Source organism: Labeo rohita, chromosome 7 (assembly GCF_022985175.1).
Source record: "Labeo rohita strain BAU-BD-2019 chromosome 7, IGBB_LRoh.1.0, whole genome shotgun sequence".
Taxonomy (NCBI): domain Eukaryota; kingdom Metazoa; phylum Chordata; class Actinopteri; order Cypriniformes; family Cyprinidae; genus Labeo; species Labeo rohita.
In genome coordinates, this window is record NC_066875.1 from 19,553,885 (window position 1) to 19,575,218 (window position 21,334).

Genomic DNA, 21,334 nt, shown 5'->3' on the forward strand with positions numbered 1-21,334 from the left:
CTGGTTTTAGCTGGCCATCCAGCCTGGTCTTAGCTGGTCATAGCTGGTCAGCAGGCTGGTTTTAGAGGGATTTTGGCCACTTCCTTAGCCGGTCAGGCTGGAGACCAGCTGGAACAACCAGCTAAAACCAGCCTGACCAGTCCAGCCAGACTGGGAGACCAGCTAAAACCAGCTACTTCCATCTTAAACCAGCTAAGACCAGCCAACCAGCTTAGGCTGGTTTTGGCTGTTTTATTTTAATTTTTTTTTTTTCAGCAGGGCCAGCACATCCCAGAGTACATTCTTGCATGTAGATGTTTCAAGTGGTGTAACCCTATAGAATACATTATAACTAAAAGTTCAAAGCTCATATTTGGTGAACTGCGACCTATGAATTCCTATAGAAAAGATAAATGTTTGACCAACAAAGGATTTAAATGTCACTTTTTACATACTTTTGTAGCTTGCATTGCTAGGGAAAGTAGAGTATATGGTACATTGAACTACCTAGGCTCATTGCAAAAACATGCCTCTATATATATTTCTGCAAAACTGAAAATATTTACCTATACATGCAAATCACTGCAGTTTCCAGCTAAAATGAACACTAGAGGCAGCAAAACTTCGACAAACTTTTATTCCTTTTCACACAAAGTATTATTTACAGGAGTTTTGATTAATAAAGCCTAATTTTCACACAATTACTTGCAGAATATTATGTTACGACTTCAAAACAATTTTAACATTCTTCGCAATTTGAAAATTGATACTTTTGAATCTTGTCATCACATATACAGCTTCATAAGCACAAGTTTTCTAAATTAGTAAGTTAGTTCATGCAATACAGCATTGCACTTGAGTGATGAAGAACTCCGGTACGAACCCCGTGAAACTACGGTTCAACAAAACAGCTCAAATCCGCATAAGGAAGTTAAAATAGCACAGCAGCATCACTTTAGCATTTGTTAACACTATTGTAAATAGGTTTAGGGTTGGGTTTGGTGTAGGAGATATTTCCAACACGATAGAGCATAAACCTTTAGCAATTCTGAACAACCACAATACGTAACTCAAGCAGTGTAATAAAAATAGCAATACATGCCTGTACCAGTGTAATAAAAACGTGCCACAGTCATGTATTAAATGTGTGTTTAGGCATTTCACTTTGAAACTGCTGCAAAATGTGCAGTATGTAATTACGGTGTTGCAGAAATGTATATAGAGGCACATATTTTCATGAGCCTGGGCTGACATTGAATGTATTGCTATTTCTGTTTTTTATTTATTAAAATCAGAAAGCTAGGAAGTGGCTCCCTTATATCTCTTCATATTCTGTTGCCCATATTAATAGCAGAATCTGAAGTCATTTACATAATATTAATTCATACATAATAGGTCAGAGACTTCATCAAAATGTTTCCCCATATTTTGATACTCCTTTTTTTACGACTGTGATGGATATATGAATATTGTCTTTACATGCAGAGTGACATTTGAGAGTTTTGTTTATTAGAAATATTATTAAATTTCAGAATGAGATTAGTGATTGGAAGTTCGGATCATTTTACCGACTCAGACCTTTAAGTCTCCTTCAGCAAAATGAACTAATCTAGTAATTTTGTTAATTTCATTCTTTTTAGTGAAATATAATTAAAATGTTACGTGTTACCTCCCTAACACATCTACTGCTTACACAAACGTTGATCACACTACGAACAAGACACAACTATAATGCTATAAGAAACAGAAACGATTAATTCATTGTTTACCTGGGTCTTTAGTCTTTGATTAGCTCACCTCACCTCTGTCAAGTTTTCGGGTTTGAGTCGTTCATTTATCTATGCAGTCTGAGCCGGAAAGAGAATTGATTAGTTCATCTCTCAAGTCTTTGGGTTCGAGCTGTTTGTTCATGATGTGACAGCCCCATAAGATGAACGAACGACTCCAAAAACCCGAAGACTCGAAATAGGTGAACTATTTCCAGGATAGAACCTAATAGGATGTTGCGCATGCGCGACTTAACAAATCACTCCCTGAGATGACTCGTTTGTCCCAAGTCACATTAAAGATTAGTTCAAAATGAACGAATTGTTCAAGAACGATCCATCACTAAATGAGATATGACTGCAAGCGACACTGCGTGTGTGAGTGAATTTGCTCAATTTGATCAACAGTGATTCATTTGCAAATCTCCCATTGGTATTTTTTTATTTGTTTTTTACTGGGTCACATCGGTTTTTCACTGGGGCTAAAAACAATGTCATGTCTAAAGGTAAACAGTATGCTCCCATGTCTCAGAAGAGTGTGGGAATGGGTGAAGAAAAGAAAAAGTTTGGACTATGCACTATGGCAACAGCTCAAAAAAAAGTGAGCGTTTGTATTGTTTAGTGCTGGTGAGCTCATGTCCTCCGAGTGCTGTTTTTACCGCCTACTGTACATGGATCCATCAGCCGTGAGGTCATTGTGTTTCCTGAAATGCTTTGGCAACTATCTGAAAGAGTCGGGACGGAAAAAGAAAGACTAAGCAAGATTGGGTGGATTGATCCAAGAGCAGAACTGTCAAAGGGTTACGACAATGCCAAAGCGCGACAGAAAAATAGAAATAGACAGGGGTGAGGTTGTGCTAAATTATACTTGTTTGGCTAAAACTGCTTTTCAGCACACTTTTTATGTTTAATGAAAAAGACATCTGGTGTCGACAGTGGCGTTGGAGTATTTTTAGCCACAGCGCTGTTCCTTTGCCAAGAACTTCCTTTTAGAGTAAATATTTCTTGCCCTCTGTCTGTTTCATTCTCCCTTAGCCTCAGGAGGGCTGGGTAAGCGCTTGCTAATCAAACCCAGTCCCTGTCATGGCCTGCAGCCCAGCTGATTCCAATCATCCTCCATTACACCACCATAGTTAACAGCTGCGCTGATTGGCCGGTGGCTTTTGTCTTGCACTTCAGGGCCAATCGCCTGTTTTGGTTCATGTTAAAGCAGGTGAACGCAGGCTTTGAAGTGCTCACCATAAACTAAGCCAACATTCCAGATTATCTGCATTACAGCATAGCTCATAATGCTGCTAGCTGCGTTAATGAAAAGGTTCACCCAGCATTCACCTTTAAACCAATCCAATAATGCCTTTAAACTCTCTCTGACTTTGTTCATGGATGCCTTGATCTTTGCGTTGAGTTTCCATCTGGAAAGCATCAAACTCACAGTCTTACATGGGTTTAGAATTTGAAATTGTTTCTGACATTGAAGACCGTTGATAAGACGTGACTGGAAGGTTAATGTGTTAATGTGAGCTCTCCATGGAGTGTTAAAACAAACAATCAACGTTACTGATTAAATCTCACACACTCAACTGAGCAACTGAGAAGTCTTGTTTTGTTTTGTCCATCTTTCAGGTCACTGAATAACCAGGTTGATCTTTTGAAAGTGGTCAATTAGGGATTTTCTGGGGGCCTGGGATGACAGTGGTGGTTTGACAGACACTAAATGAGTCTTCTTCACGTCTAAAAACAGGCCTGGTCAGGGAGATCAGAAGGTTGCGAGAGGAGCACACTGACCTAGTGTTTTTGTGGTAATGAATGACCAGAGGGCCTGGTTGATCTGGATCTATGCTTCTAACTTTGGTGATGGAAAGTTTCATGTCTGGATTAGAATGGCACTTGATTGGTGTTTCAGTGTCTCTGTGGGTTTGTTGGCCTCAATCAGAGGGACATTGAGGCCTGCAGACCTACTTTCCCTCATAATTAGACTTTTTTTAACTGCTGATGTGTGTTAATGGACAGTATATGACTCGATAGAAGATTGGAGGCACTTGGCTCCTCTCAGATATGAACTGACCTCACTCTTAAGACATAGATGTCCTACTGGGCCTGAAAGAATATGGATCGTTGATATTTTTAGAATCACACTGCCATTTGGGATTTTCAACAGAGTATGTCTATGCAAACAACAGAAGGATGATTAAGCTTTGTGCATTAAATACACATACGGTATGTAAATAGTAAGGTTTTTAGATCATTCAATTGACCCAGCTGTACATAAGTTACCCAGCCTAACTGTAGCATAAAAGGACACTAAAAAACATGCACTTCAAAATGTTTCAGTATTGCACCCTTAAACTTTTTAGATATTCACTAAAGCTATTATTGAGTTATTGCAATTTAAAGGGGACATTGGATGCCCATTTTTCACAAGTTAATATGATTCTTTAGGGTCTTAATGAGAAGTCTATAACATACTTTGGCTAAAATTTCTCAGTGGTAGTGTAAAAAACACCCTTTTTACTTTGTCAAAATCAGCCATGTTCAGAGCGAGCCATTTATTGCATGTTTCTTTAAATGCTAATGAGCTCTGCTCACCCCGCCCCTCTTTTCTGTAGGGTGATGAACCACTCTGTTTACTTTAGCCGCATTTAGCCACGTTTAGCTGCGAAACTTGCTAACTAGCAACATTATTAAGAAAAGCAATTTGCAAAGATGCATAAAACCCCTTATACTCACTTCTGCTGTAGCTGCATCACGGATGATTCGCGCGAACATAGACGCATTTATGTAAATCCTCTGCATCTTCAGTGGCTCAAATATCCGGTGTAAATGTCGACTGCTATGGTCATTATTACATCCAGCAACAGAACACCTCAACAGACATTCTTGTCTTCTCCTGCACTGGAGTTGAAACAATGGCGGTCGGAGTCGAACTGTTCACAGCTCAATCAGGGCGGGTCTAAGGTAAGACGGTCATGTCAATCAATTATCGTGAAAGCAGCCTCTATTGGTGTGATGTCACACCGACAAGAAGCTTTCTTTTAAAGAAATTTTTATCATAATAGGGTGGTTGTGTACACACACTGCCAACACACATTTATGTTCAAACATGTAAAAGTGAGTTTTGCATCTGATGACCTCTTTAAGTAATTGCAGTTTAAGCAATTGAAATTTACTGAATTTACAGCAGCCATTACTCCATTCTTCAGTGTCACATGATCCTTCAGAAATCATTCTCATATGCTGATTTGCTGCTCAAGAAACATTTCTTACTAGTATCAATGGTTAAAACAGTTGTCCTGCTTAATATTAAATTATATTATTTCAAGACTATGCAAAATGTCAGCTTTTATTTCATTTAAAATATATTTTTTGTAACATTGTAAATGTTTTTACTGTAACCTTTTATTAATTTAACAAAGTAACAGAGTTAGCAAACTAAATAGTAGTTTGTATGCCCCGAGTGTGAACTCAATGCCTCAGTATCAAGTAAGATCTTATAAATAGCTGGTGCAACCCTACACTGGACTGTATCAGTGTTCTGTAAGGATGAGTATGAGTTCTTCCAGATGTCTCAGATGTTGGTCTCAAGCCAATAAAAGATGAGGACAGTGTCATCCAGAGACTTGTCTCTGCATGTTAGTTCACTATCTGCATTAATGTGGGGTCAAGAAAAAAAAAATTGCAAGCGAACATTTTAATTAATGTGTAAAAGCTGCCATGCATAAATCCCAGAATGACACGAGTGGTGAGATCTGAGAGAGTGTAACCTGGTGTTGATCATGACGTCAGGTACAGTTCACCGCTGTAGTCAGCCCTGTTACTGTAATGCAAAGTGACACACATACACTCTGACTCAGTGCTGCACCTCACCTGACCTCACGAGTCACTCTCCAGGAACTGAGCTCAGCCAGTGGCCGTGTCATCATGCATTATATGAATACATGTCACTGACTTACATATTAATTATAGTGTTATTAGTGTTAGAGTTCATGGATTCTTAATTGTAGAAATAATAATAATAATAATAATAATAATAATAATAATAATAGTGTAATATAACTGCAGTGTAAAATAATAATAATATATACATTTTACAAGAATTACATTAGTTATTTTACGTTATACAACAGTTCTTTCTGGTCCTCGAATCTGATTGGCTGATAAGAGTGTTGAAATTACAGTCCAGAACTCCAACACCAGTGTCACCGTTTGTGTTACTCCACGCAAATCCACTATAATGTAAAAAATAATACTGTTTTGTGTCACGGAATGTAGTTTTAAGAGCTTTTTATGCAAGAATGTACTTGTTTGAACTTCAAATATACAGTTTGTTAATAAAGATAATGTTTATTTGAAAATTTGCATCAACGTTTTCGTACATGCAAGCTCCAGAGTTCATTTCAGCGCTCATGAATCCGCCCAAGAGCGCCTCAGCTCGGCCAGATCTCAGGGAGTTTACCGCTGGCTTAGATGTCTCTGTAATATTTAAACATGAGTTGTAATTCGTTTTGGGTAAATCTAATGGCCAGCTTTTGGTCTCATTAATCTATAATTTGTTCCAAAGCTAATCGTTTTGGTAAGATCTCATCATGTTTATGTAAATTCAATGCTGTATATCAGCCTCGCAACTTTTATGATGGCTGTTGTTGTTTATTAAATATTGTTATTCACTGAATAATATTTTATAGAAATAATAGTAGTATTTAGTATTAGGAAACAGTGTGTGTGTTCCGTTTTAGTTACGTTGTTCTGCCATTAGATGGTTACAAGAGTCAGCAATAAAGACTTTTAATTTGAAAAAAAGAAGACAGTTTTGAGCAAGGAAGTTATTTTTTCTGTCAAAACAAGCTTGTACGAACCCGTTGCAGTAGGAAGTAGTTCTGCACAAAAGAGGGTTTTTAAAGATACTCCATTGTTATTTTATGTATTTACACACTGGTGCCTTCGAACTGTTGTATAAACACAATATCACACTCGTAGACGTGAGATATGTCTGTATATTGGCATGCTGTGATTACCTACGCCACTTGGCCTGCGGCCCGTGCCTACGGCCAAATCACAGCAGTACCGATATACAGACATAAGTCACGCCTACCTGTGTGATATTGCTTATTTACCATATGTCTTAATTTCTTTAAAGTTAAGTTAAAGTTAAACCCTAAAACTTTTATTTTGGAAAATCTGCAGGGAGACCTTTAAGTTTTAATGACAACAAGTATACATACATTTATCAATACAAAGCCAGTGAAATGCTAAACATAAAATATAAACATTTGTCCACAAAATGTTAAATTATGCAACAAGAAACTACTTAAATAAAAGCCTTTTTGCATTTTGATAAGTACAAATATTATAATGAGAAGGTGAAATTATTTATAAACAACCTGTAAATGTGTATGTGAGTGAGAAAATATAAATAAAATATGGAGCTTACAGTTAAAAGAAGTTAATCAGTATTGTTGAATAAATATTCAGTAACTTACGTTTAATTTGACTAGTTATTTCATTTATATTTCTTTTTTAGCTACTTAGCTTACATAGTTCCACTATAGCCAAAGCCTCAGACTTTGAGCGCCGCCAAGAAACACATTGACTAAAAGCCTGTATTAGATGCTGAAAGTCAGGAATAAAATTTGTATTATAGCGAATCGACATGATGAAAGTGTTTTTAATCACTTCTTTCAAGAGCCATTCCGTCTTTTTCAGTTCCTGCCAGTTCGCTAGACACCAGTCACTATTCTTGAGTGATTTTGGTGTGAAAGAGGATACTCCAACAAAGAACGAATACACTTTCACTGCAGTCAGTTTTAAAGTTTTCTCTTCTCTCTGCTTCAATTAATTTTCATGGTCACACTTTATTTTAAGGTCCAGTTCTCGCTATTCACAAACCATTAATTATGACATTTGCCTTAATAAACACCTAATTTGCTGCTTATTCTAGTTAGTAAGGTAGTTGTTAAGTTTAGGCATTGGGTAGGATTAGGGATGTAGAATATGGGCATGTAGAATGTGCTTTATAAGTATTAATAAACAGCCAATATGTTAATAATATGCATGCTAATAAGCAAGTAGTTAATAGTGAGAACTGGTCCCTATACTAAAAGTGTTACCATTTTCTTTTACTTTTCACACATATTCCTTTCATAAGCAATGCAAATGCAGATAGTTGGCACTCAGAGAATGGTTGGACCATGTTTTATTTATTTTCATGTCCACATTCCCAACTCAGCACTGCTGGATTAATGATTATGAACAATTATCAACCTAAACTGGGTCAGATCAACCCTGATTCCCCAACAGTCTCAACCCAGCGCTTTTTACGGTGTATTAACATTTCTTTTCAGTTCATGTTTTTATTCATGTGCTCGCCCTTTTATTTATTTGATGAAATTCACGCAGTGTCAGGTCCGACGCAGATTTCAGTGTCAGTAATTGTCAGTGATTCTCTATGCTGTGCTTTCTGAGCATCTCAGTCTAATCAGAAGCAGTTTTTGGGGGCAGAAGCTCTGAGGTACAGATGCATGCTGAGATGGGAATCAAGGCTTGCATGAATTATGCTATTTCATGTGCTGCTGCAGTCAGCGTTTGTTGTCTCGGTTTTTCTCTTTCTTCCTGTTAGCTCTGCTTTGCCTCAGCCTGCACACTTAAACAGCACAGTAATGTTATATAGTGAATTTTTGCTTCTTTTACAACAACCGCACATGTCTTTGCAAATCAAGATCATGCAGTGATGTGGAAATAATATTTTGTCATTCATAGCAATATAACAGAAGCGACAACAGATCATTTTTTCCGTATTGTGACGTGCATCCAAGTGAAACGGATTATCAAAAAAGACTATAAAATGTAGAGGGGGACATGGTTCTGTCTGTTGGTTGTTGTTCAGATGGAGGCCAATCTAAAATGTGAGCTTGAGGTCAAGTGTAAGAAAGTTTTGGGATTTAAAGGGATAGTTCATCCAAAAATGAAAATTCTGTCATTAATTACTCACCCTCATGTCATTCCAAACCCGTAAGACCTTTGTTCATCTTCAGAATGCAAATTTGAATAAATTCTGAATTACATTTACTTAAATATTCAAATTTTTCAGATTTATGTGTTGTATTTTTGTAGTAAAATCACGGCACTACATATGTCGACGAATGCCTGATGCTAGGAGACACAGGTCATCCTGGGAACTAGGCCACCTTGTGTGGTTTACACTACTGAGACTTATACATACTGTACAAACAAGCACCCTCTATAACCCATCTGACCCTTGAGACCCAGTTCTTCATAATCTCTTGTTTTTAATTGTTGCCTGTATTTGAGCCTGTACTGGTGTCTCTACATGGACTCATTTTGCGCTGTCTATTGATGTTGTATTATTGTGACGCTTCTGATCATTGTCTCTGTGTATAGCGCTAATAGATTTTCTTCTTGGATATATGATATGAATATGTAAAGTATTACTGTGTACATGCAGTTATATTGCAATGAAACCTGAAGTATGTGTGTTTGTGTGAGGGCATGTCTGCATTATATGAATGGTGCAGAGAGAAGAAAGGGGGCGGGCACAAATCCTTCAGCGGATTTCATGTCTCCTGTTGCTATGGCAAATCAGGAGCTAGAAGGGCATAAAGCCATAGGAGCAAAGCAAAGGAAACACTTGCGTATGATTCAGAGAGAGTGAGGAAATGATGATAACACCATTACCTTACTAAGGTTAGCTGATAGTTCATGAAAAATGAGCTTGATGTGAATGTTGTAAATAAACATCTTCTTTATTGAGTGATTGAATTAAGTTGAGGCTCTATAATAATAATAATAATTTAAAATAGTTGTCTTTTTTTCTTACACTGCATGTGTGTTTTTCTTTTGAGTCTGTGGGTTTATTAATATGTGGGAAAGACAAGTCTTGTTTGACAGCTGCCTCTACCTCCTCAGTGATTGTTGACCTGTTCTGTCAGATCTGTTCTGTGTTTATACACGGGTGTGTATGGATGCGGCTCGATCTCATATGATTGTTGTGGTTCAGGACTCCAATGTCACCTTCAACTCAGATTATGATATATATTTATACTTCCGGAGACCATATTACCACAAAAGTATCAATGAACAATGAAGTATGAAATGAACAGTGAACAGAAATTTAATAACGGAAACCAATGAGCATAACTTCGACACAGGAAATGTTTTGATGTCTAAATATAGTCTGAAATAAAAGCAACTTCAGGGTGTTTATCAGGTTATAAATGTACAAATCTGTGTATTGTCAGCATATAAATTATAGATGCTGAGCGATCTCAAGAGATGACCAAGTGGTGACACATACACTGACCAAAATTATAAACCCAACACTTCGTTTTTGCCCACGTTTTTCATGAGCTGAACTCAAAGATCTAAGACTTTTTCTATGTACACAAAAGGCCTATTTCTCTCAAATATTATTCACAAATCTGTCTAAATCTGTGTTAGTCAGCACTTCTCCTTTGCCGAGATAATCCATCCACCTCACAGCACAATGCCACAGATATCGCAAGTTTTGAGGGAGCGTGCAGTTGGCATGCTGACTTCAGGAATGTCCACCAGAACTGTTGCCCGTGAACTGAATGTTCATTTCTCTACCATAAGCCGTCTCCAAAGGCTTTTCAGAGAATTTGGCAGTACATCCAACCGGCCTCACAACCGCAGACCATGTGTAATCACACCAGCCCAGAACCTCCACATCCAGCATCTTCACCTCCAAGATCATCTGAGACCAGCCACCCGGACAGTTGCTGCATCGGTTTGCATAGCCAAAGAATTTCAGCACAAACTGTCAGAAACCGTCTTAGGGAAACTCATCTGCATGCTCATCGGGGTCTCGACCTGACTGCAGTTCGTCATCGTAACTGACTTGAGTGGGCAAATGCTCACATTCTATGACATCTGGCACTTTGAAGAGGTGTTCTCTTCACAGATGAATCCCGGTTTTCACTGTACAGGGCAGATGGCAGACAGCGTGTATGGTGTCGTGTGGGTGAGCGGTTTGCTGATGTCAGTGTTGTGGATCGAGTGGCCCATGGTGGTGGTAGTATGGGTAGGCTTATGTTATGGACAACGAACACAGGTGCATTTTATTGATTGCATTTTGAATGCACAGAGATACCGTGATGAGATCCTGAGGCCCACTGTTGTGCCATTCATCCACGACCATCACCTCATGTTGCAGCATGATAATGCACGGCCCCATGTTGCAAGGATCTGTACACAATTCCTGGAAGCTGAAAACATCCAGGTTCTTGCATGGCCAGCATACTCACCGGACATGTCACCCATTGAGCATGTTTGGGATGCTCTGGATTGGCGTATACAACAGCGTGTTCCAGTTCCTGCCAATATCCAGCAACTTCGCACAGCCATTGAAGAGGAGTGGACCAACATTCCACAGGCCACAATCAACAACCTGATCAACTCTATGCAAAGGAGATGTGTTGCACTGCATGAGGCAAATGGTGGTCACACCAGATACTGACTGGTGTCAGACACACACACACGCATTTTTAGAGTGGTCTTTTATTGTGGCCAGCCTAAGGCACACCTGTGCAATAATCAGCATCTTGATATGCCACACCTGTGAGGTGGATGGATTATCTCGGCAAAGGAGAAGTGCTCACGAACACAGATTTAGACAGATTTGTGAACAATATTTGAGAGAAATAGGCCTTTTGTGTACATAGAAAAAGTCTTAGATCTTTGAGTTCAGCTCATGAAAAATGGGGGCAAAAACAAAAGTGTTGCGCTTATAATTTTGGTCAGTGTAAATATAAAAGGTTAAAGATCCCAAGACTGAACCATGAGGAACATCGGTGAAAATAGAGATAATCTTAGAGCTAATCTGAGATAAGCATATCAAAGCACCTGTGTCATTATTAGTAGTAATTTATTAGCAAGAAAAAGTGCACGTCAAAGGTTAGGCCTGTAAGGTCTGGTGAAATGAGGGCAGGAATGTTGTGGACAGGGTGGAGACTGGTCTGTGTGGGGGTTTGAGGCCCTGCAGCCTGAAGTCTCTCTGACAGACTTTCATGTTCAGCAGCTCAACAGGGAGTCATGAGGCAACATGCGCCACACATCATCAGGTCTCGTGACGGAGAAAAAAGGGATGTCTGAATTACTTCTAGGAAAGCGGTGGTGAGGGGTTCGGCGAGCAGTGGGACATTGAGAGGAAGAGAAATAGTGGGGGAGGAAGAGAATGATATCACAAAATGCATATTCTCCTTTCTTCCTGTGGTGGCTATACAGTGATGGTTATATTAGTTTGTAGTGTTTTTGGTCACACTTTCTTTTAAGGTCCCATTCTCACTACTACTGAGACTTTTGTCTCAGTAAACTCCCAATCAGCCAGTATGCTACTAATATCAACCTGATCTCATGACAAAAACATGCTTGTGGGAACTTTCTGTTTTGTGACATATTCGATGTGAAATGTCCACTAAATGATGCTAAAAGTGTTCAGTTTTTTTCCCCCAAAGAGATGAAGGTACATATTGTACATTTTATGTGACATTGGTTTTGTTCGTGTCACCGCAGTTTTGACTTGAAATGTCTGTTGAGTGGCAATATAACTTTAATTCTCTGTACCATCTGCACTACACCTAAATCTACTCGATAGTATGAACAAAAGTGAATGTGACGTAAAAATGCAATTGCAAGCATGCTGTTTTAGCTTGTTTTTCGATCTCTCATCTTTCAGCTCTTTCATTGTGAGACATGTTTTTCACAGGATTCGTACCCAAGGATTCCACATCTAATTCCTTGCCAGCTGAGCTAGCAAGCAAGCTTGTTACATCTGGAAAGCAAAACATATGGAGCTGGGGTTGGGGTTGAACTAAGCATGAAACCTCTAAAACAAAACTATTTATACCTGACTTTTATTTGTTTAATTCAACAAAGTATCTAATTATATGTAGTGGAAATGCCAATGGACAAACTATTTGAAATGTCCAATAATTTCAGCATCATTTAAAAGGAGACTGCTGTAGTAATAAATGACTCCTGGAGAGCAGCGCAGTGTCCTATCATGGCGGCATCTGTCCCGTCATTCTGCACAGACTGATTGATTTTTGCACCACTCACTGGCCTGTCTGTCCTGAGACCTGCACTGCTCTACATGTTTCACCCACCATCTGTTGCCCTGGAAACAGCAGAGAGGCTGGACGGTAGAAACTGCCCAACTGCCCATACACTGAGTGAAAACACTCATAATTCATTTCTTACTTGAACATTAGCACAGCCGTTTTTATTTTCATTCCTTTACTATATATGGCTCAGTACATCTTCTACTTTATATTTCCTATTCTGTACCACTGGTGCTCAACAGCGTCTGATGACCTAGATTTCACATTGAACATCAAGTAGTGAACCATGGCCACACCGATATTGTTTATTGTACAAAGATAAATGGCGTACACAATTATTATGTGAATTGTTTTATAGTTTATGAGGGCCCCGTCTGTGTTGGCCTACTTTTGCTATCTTGAAGCTACCAAGTGACAAAAGAATTTGCACTGGATTAGCCACACAGGTAACAAAAATAAGTGTTTTCGTTGTTTTTTTTTTTAATATTTGTAATAATTAAAATTTTTAACTACAGTGTGGATATATTTATTAGGGCCAAAGCACCGGTGGTGAGAGGAACTAATGGAATTGCTCAGTTTCTTCTTCTTCTTCTCCAAATTGAATTGCATTTTTGAGGGCCTAAACATGCTCGAAAACTCATAAAACTGGACACGCACCAAAAGTGGTGAAAGTTTACACCTGAAATAGGTTTCAGAAGTGGGTGTGGCCTTCGGTAAATTCGGTAGACACGTAACACACCAATACCTACAAAAAAATTTAAAACGAACGCCTCCTACAGATATAAACAGATCACAGAACACTAAATTTGGTCAGTGTAATCTAAAATCCTTTGCAATGTTAAATTTCACTTGGCGGCCTGACAAACTTTGTTTCGCCATGAAACATTTAGGCATACAATGTCCGATCTGCACCAAAATTCACATGTTCGGTAAGAGTCCTGTCCTGACGCATGCTCATGACCATATTTAGTTATAGTCATAGCGCCACCTGCTGGCAACCAGAAGTGACATGGTTTACTCTGTAACGAACTCGTCCTAGAGATTTAATGACGTCAACATTATAATTGGTCAGTCTAATCTAAAGTCCTTTGCGATGTTAAATTCCGAAGATCTTGAGTTTTTGTTAAAGGGTGTGTCCGTGGCTGGCTGACAAAGTTTGATGTTTCACCATGGAAAAGGAAATTGTTATAACTCAGCCATACAATGTCTGATCTGCCCCAAACTTCACATGTTCCATAAGAGTCCTGGCCTGAACACATGTAAAAGCCAATATTCTGCTATAATCATAGCACCACCTGCTGGCAACAGGAAATTACTTGTTTTACACTAACTCAAACTTCATATGTTTGATCAAAGTCCTGGCTTGAAGACATTTACATTCCAATGTTCAGTCATAGTCACAGCGCTACCATCTGGCAGCAGGAAGTTTAGCACATATAAATGACTTTGATATATTCCTCCTATATTTACCACTTTAATTGCACATTGCTCACTGTTTGCTGTTTTCCTAAAGCCTTCGGGTGGCGGTAGGCCTGGGTGCGATGGCCTTTTTAATTCTGCTAGAAGCTTTAATTTAAATTTAGCATTGTTTCAGTTGGGAGGCACAGTTCCATGGTTTTCTTTATACTAGAAGTTGGTTATTGTATATCTGTTCGCTGTCGTCATCAGATTTGCTTTGTTTACAATGAGACAGCAAGTCAAGATTAACGAAAAGAGTGTTATGTAAATGCACCTGTACATCAGCTATTTGTGAAACCTCAGCTAAACATTATAGACCTGTCTCTCTCGTGTAAGTGCTCTGTATGTCTTTCTGCTGGTCGTCAGCCAAGTAAATGGCCTTGTTTATCCAGTTACTCTATTCAATTAAGTTCGGAAGCCACAGGAGGAATTCCCGAGAGGCTGATCTCATCCATTTTTGTCTCAGATGGAAAATGATGGAAAATGATCATACAGCTGACACAGAAACACACACACGAAGTTATTATCAGGTGTTGGCAAGTAGCAAATATTCGGCCAGAATATCTGCTGGTGATTATGGAGCACACAACCATTTTGATGAGCATTATGGGTTATGATGCATAATGGTAGGGATGTATTGGTATTACTATCAGCCAATATTAAAATTCTGTTCTGTCTTATCTAAATAAATAAATAAAACACAAATAACCACTTTTTTACACCATTCCACGTGTTTGTCAACTTGTGCTCTTTCGTCTTACTCATCTTCTCTCAGAATGGTCATTTTCACATTGTGGTGACTAAATGTCATGAGAAAAATCAATATGTGGGGGCTAGTGTGGCGGTGAGGGTCTTGGCGATGAGGCCAACAGTAAACACAGACTGCTGTAACAGATGGAGGCGACAGCAATCTGTGAATACTGCCACTCTGTACAGATTACTGCGGTAACAACAGTACACTGCTTCAGAGCACACGCTGAGCCGGACATTCTCAAGTGGCCATCAGAGACATTTCAATCTGATATTTTCTCAGAAATGGTTTGCGACAGACACCCAGTGAGAGAACTGAGCACGCACATGGAGAAAATGTAACATTAGCCAGATGTCAGCTGTCTTCTTTTACATTAAAGTTGCGATGAAGCAGAAGTAGTGACGGATCATTTCTTCCATATTTTGATGTACATTCAAGTGAAATGAATGGGTTGTTCACTGGATGAGGGCAGATCTGAATGATTACTTGTAGACGAGTGTGAAAAGGGGTGGGGTTTATGTGGACTAAATGATTGGAGAAGTCCGGTATACGTCACTGGAGAATCATCTGACATTTTCACCAGAAGACTGAGTTATGGCATTTTGAATTACAGGATTATAAAATGGGGAAAAAATAATTATCTAATAAACATAAATGGATGAATCATTCACAGTAAGGACAATAACAGGCATTTAGAAAAAAAAAACAAGGTTAATTTTCATTTCATGTCAACTTTATTTTTTGGGGTATATTGTAGTGGAAGATAACCACAAAGAGAAAAACTGCAGAAACACACACACACACTAAAGATGTCTCATTTCAGAAGCAATTAAAATGTGTGAAGAACACCTCACTTGCTCCTTTTCCATTCTCACTCTTTCTCATTCCCAGTTTTTGTCTTTAGTAATTTATTCTAAGGTATGGTGGCACTTTGACATACGGCAGTGTATCATCTCACTCTGTGTGTGTGTTTGTGGGATGGATTAATGAATGGTTGCTGGGTAGAACAGGAGGCATGAGGCAGGAATGTGTTAATTATGAATGGAGCTTCTCTAGTGGCTTACTGGAGTCTCATTGGAGAAACACTCTGTTTGTATGCATGTGTGCCTTTCTGAGTGTGTGTGTGTGTGTCGGCATGCATGCACGTTTAACTCATTGCACTCAGAGCAGCCATGCAGAAAATCTGTTAATGAACACATTACTGTTATCGCAAAATGGCAATAGATAATAGACACAAGAGTCAAAGGCATGTCAACACTACATCTCACCCCAATGTCATCCAATATGTCTTTCTTCAGTCGAAAAGAAAAAGGTTTTTGAAGAAAACTTTCCAGGATTTTTCTCCATATAGTGGACTTCAATGGGACCCAATGAGTTGAAAGTCCAAAGTGCAGTTTCAATGCAGCTTCAAAGGGCTCTACACGATCCCAGCCGAGGAATAAGGGTCTTATCTAGCAAAACGATTGGTCATTTTCTAAAAAAAAAAAAAAAAAAAATGTACATACCATAAATGCTCATCTTCCACTAGCTCTATGATGTGCATGTGTGTTAGTTCTTTGTATGTGTACTTCAGTTCAAAAATGTAGGGTAGGGTGAAAAACTCCCATCTCATTTTCTTCGATGCGTTGTTTTACCTTTTTTTGTAAAGGGAGTTTGACTGTCTTTGCGCATCCGCTTTGTAAACACTGGGTCAGTATTTCTGCCTACATTGTGTGTGCGTAATTACATAATGCATTAGGTTGATAGTGCGAGACTAGCATTTGTGGTTAAAAATTATATACATTTTTTTCTTTTTTTTGGAAAATGACCAGTTGTTTTGCTACGAAAGACAGTTATTCCTTGGCTGTGATTGTGTAGAGCCCTCTGAAGCTGCATTGAAACTGCAATTTGGACCTTCAACCTGCTGATCCTCATTGAAGTCCACTATATGAAGAAAAATCCTGGAATATTTTACTCAAAAACCTTAATTTCTTTTCGACTGAAGAAAGAAAGACATGAGCATCTTGGATGATTTACCCTGTAAGGCCTATATTACTGAACTGCTCTAATCTGGCTCAATCTCATTGCCTGATTTGGAGATCTGAGATCTGCTGGAAATCTGCGGTCATCACAGTCCAGGATTTATTGCTGGCATGTAGGTTTTCATCAACCTGAGAATAAACTGAAAGTACTAATGCAGAGAAGAGATGGGTAAATCATTCCCTGCAGCCATTTCGGAGATAGAGAAGCATACACTTTTAATGTTTATTGATGCAGTGACTCGTTTAAACATGACACTGAGGTAGTTGGCTAGTCAAATGTTCACATTTTAATAGTCATATAAAAGACACAATGTTTTTAAATTGTAAATAGTCATTTGTTTCTTATATCGAAGGTCATGGTACATTTAAATCTAAAGGGCTAGTGGAGTTTCAGGCTACACTTACAGACTTCTCAGTTTAACAATTCAGTTTGACATGTAAACACTTAAGGGAAATAATAGCTGTCCAGGCCACCTTCTTTGGAAGAAAGCACACTGCCTCTTATAAATACTGGGGTCAGGATTTTCCAAACGTTTTTTTTTTTTTTTTTCCAACCTGCTGCTAAAAATAGCCTAATTTATACTGTGGCTACAGGTTTCACACACACGTTGGGGAGTCTTTTAAATTAAACCACTTTATTTGGACTGCAGAAAGTACAAATGACTGATTCATGTTAATAATAAATATTTGAATGACTGGAAGTTGTACACTTGATGGTCTTTAAAACGCTAGTGATTTAAGTGCAGCTTATAACACTCTGGACTGCAGCCATTGTTTTTTTCCATGCTGGTTTTGTGTTCGCTATGCGTAATTTAAGTGATGTTCTGACAGGTTTTTCATCTCTTGTGTCTCCTGTAGGTGCCACCAGAGACATCGGATCAGCGCTGACCCGCATGTGTATGAGGCATCGCAGCATTGAGGCTAAACTACGCCATTTTACTAAGTACGGAAACACTTCTCCTGTCATCTATGTGTCGTAGTTTAGATGTCTATATAGAACACAAATACATGTATGCATATGATTACACATATCACAAGAACATACTAGAGCACAAACAAAGGCCAAACATTCTAGTTATGAATTTCATACAGAAATCATATATGAAACTACAAAAATGGTGTGTCTGTTATGCAGTATTATTACAGTCTCTTTGGAATTCTTGATTCTTATTGGATGATTTTGGGATTCTGTGGACAAATCTTTCATTTCTCTCTCTCTTTGTCTAACAATAGTCAGCTTAGTCTTCAAATCAAACAGTATTTCATGTTTTGTTTTGCTGTGTTTTGTTGTTTTTATAATGGCCAGACCACATTTTTGTTGATGGTTTTTGTTTTGTTTCATTGATGTCCTGTTTTGTTCTGTTGTGTGATTTGTTTTGTTTTTATTTTTTGTTTTGTTGTTTTGATAATGACAATTTTTGTTGATGGTTTTTTTTGTATAGTTGATGTTTTTTGTTTTGTTTTGTATTTTTGTTTGTTTTTTGTTTTGTTTTGCTTTGTTTTGTTGTTTTGATAATGACCAGACTGTATTTTTGTTGATGTCTTTGTTTTGTTGTTTTCATAATAAATTTTTTTTTTTTTTTTAGTTTAGTTTAGTTTTGTTTCATTTGGTGTTTTGATTATGACCAGACTGTAGTTTTGTTTTGTTGTGTTTTTTTTTTTTTTTTTGTTGTTGTTTTTGTTTTGCTTTGTTGAAAAAACATTTGTTTGATGTTTTGTTTCATTGATGTCTTTTAGTTTTGTTCTGTTGTGTTATTTGTTTTGTTTTTCTTTTTTCTTTTGTTGTTTTGATAATAATTTTTGTTGATTTTTTTTTTGTTTAGTTTTGTTGATGTTTTTGTTTTGTTTTGTTTCTTTTTGTGTTGTTGTTTTGATAATGTCCAGACTGTAGTTTTGTTTTGTTGACCAGACTGTATTTTTGTTGATGCTTTTTTATTTTGTATTGTTGATGTTTTTTGTTTTGTTTTTTGTATGTTTTTTTTTTTTTAGTTTTGTTTTGCTATGTTTTTTTGTTTTGATAATGACCAGACTGTATTTTTGTTGATGTCTTTTTGTTGTTTTGATAATAACAAGACAATAGTTTTTTTTTTTTTTAGTTTTGTTTCGTTTGGTGTTTTGATTATGACCAGACTGTAGTTTTGTTTTGTTGTGTTCTATTGTTGTTGTTGTTGTTGTTGTTTTGTTTCATTGACAAGACCATATTTTGTTGATGTTTTTTGTTTCGTTTTGTTATTTTTTGTTTTGGTAATGACCAGGCGGTAGTTTTTTGTTTTGTTGACCAGGCTGTATTTTTGTTGTTGTTTTTTGTTTTGTTTTGTCTTGTCTTATTTTGTTTTGTCTTGTTTGTTGTTTTGTTTCATTGACCAGACTGTATTTTTAACCCAGAGCCTTTCAACTCTAATTAGAATTATTTCTCTTCACACTCCTTGACTGAAAATTCAGATATGTTTGGCTACACGTATATCTGTTGGTTGTAAATAACAGGACACTGAGCTCTGTCCCATGCACAAATGTAAACATCACAACACAGTATATTCGCAGACTCACTCTCAAAGTCTGACGACGCTGTCAAGACAAGACAACACAAATACACACACTATTCACACTTCATTAAAGGACATCTGCTGACAGTCTAATGAATGGATGCCTCAGACTCTAAGCCACACTGCAAACCAAAGCCTCCATTTCTCATGGTCTGAACCCCCACAGGGTCGATGATATTTCCTCGTGAATGTTCACATTGCTCTGTAATTGAATGAGAACCTCTGACTCAGCTATGAACGGCTGAGAACATGATCCTCTCTTCTTTGCTCTCAGTGCTTTGATGGAGAGCCTGATCACTCCTCTACAGGACCGTATTGAAGACTGGAAGAAGACAGCCAATCAACTGGACAAGGACCATGCCAAAGGTGACTAAGCACCTTTTTGTCCATATGCACACATGGCAGTCCTTACAAAGAAGACAGCGTACAATTTTTTGGACCTGATAATGTACTTACAGTGTAGTTACCGAAGAAAGTATACAGTAACTACACGGGTTAAGGTTAGGTTTAGGGGTAAGTTCAGGGTTAGCATCTAGTTATTATTACCCAGTTATTGTAATCGCCATACATAGTATGTACACGTGCAACAGGACTGTAAAATAAAGTGCTACCAAATTTTCACACATTTCATTTTTTACAGAGTACAAACGGTCTCGTCATGAAATAAAGAAGAAATCTTCAGACACCATGAAATTACAGAAGAAAGCCCGGAAAGGTAACACACCTTTTTTCACAATATTGCTAAAAAATAAAAATTAAGCATGACAACAAGTTGGGCAATTTATTCTGTGACATACTACTACAAACAACACATATACTAGCATACAAGTGTTTTAATGTCAGTGAAAGTAATGGATCGATATTACACAACATTGCCCTATTACAAAACAGAAATATGTTGGGAATAAGTCAAGGACATTTCCCCAAGGTCAAAACTAGCCTGTTTATTTGACGTTCAGAACAACCTGCTGTTTGTATGCCATCAGTGTTGAATGCATTTTTAATGGTCAGCGATGGACAGTTGAATCTCGGAAGTGTTGTTAAAACTGCATAGGCTGCGTAGAGTGCACAATGTGCTTGGTGAAATTACTGATCCCTTCATATGGACAACAATCCTGTGCAATGTAAGCAACCCCCTCTGCTGGCTGAAAGGCAGAAGTGCAACTCTCACCTCATTTGCTAAGCAGTTGGTGTTCATATCCCAGCAGCCAATAATTTCTGCTTTTGAAGATAGGATGACAATCCTGTGTGTTACTAGGAAGACTCCAGTGTTAAAGGATAAGCTCCCTATTTATTTTGTTTAGTCAGGCATCTCATTCCTTCTAAGACCATTTCGTTTGATAAGATTACCTGTTTGATTTTATTTTGGGTGCATTGCGCATTAAATCGTCCATTTTTGGCTGATTTTTGAATTTGGTTTTGATTCAATTTGCTGTGGTGGTTTGGCTTCTCTGAAACAATTTGGCCGTGAAATGAGCTGAATTGCTTCCTAATACTAACCCTAACACAGTGCTCTCCCTCCTCTCTTTCTCTGTATCTCTTTCTCTCTGTTCCTTACCCTCTCTTGGATTCCCCCCCACGTTGTGTTCTCTCTCTTTTTCATCTACTCTCCCTCTGTAGAGCTACAGGGTAAGTATGTTTTTTCCACACCAAGCTGCGGCTCACTTAGATTCTTCTCACTCGTCACTCTGCATGGCCCTTTAACCCGGCCTCAGCTCGAAGA

General features: G+C 38.1%; 1 protein-coding gene across 2 annotated transcripts in view; it reads left to right on the forward strand.

The window, feature by feature from the left end:
• Positions 1 to 21,334, forward strand: part of mtss1lb (MTSS I-BAR domain containing 2b) — a 78,430-nt gene that overhangs the window by 34,915 nt on the left and 22,181 nt on the right. For both annotated transcript variants that reach the window (XM_051114334.1, XM_051114335.1), the window contains exons 4-6: positions 17,927 to 18,011; positions 19,886 to 19,977; positions 20,252 to 20,326. In XM_051114334.1, coding sequence (XP_050970291.1) covers positions 17,927 to 18,011; positions 19,886 to 19,977; positions 20,252 to 20,326 — 252 coding nt within the window. The remainder of the gene's footprint in view (positions 1 to 17,926; positions 18,012 to 19,885; positions 19,978 to 20,251; positions 20,327 to 21,334) is intronic.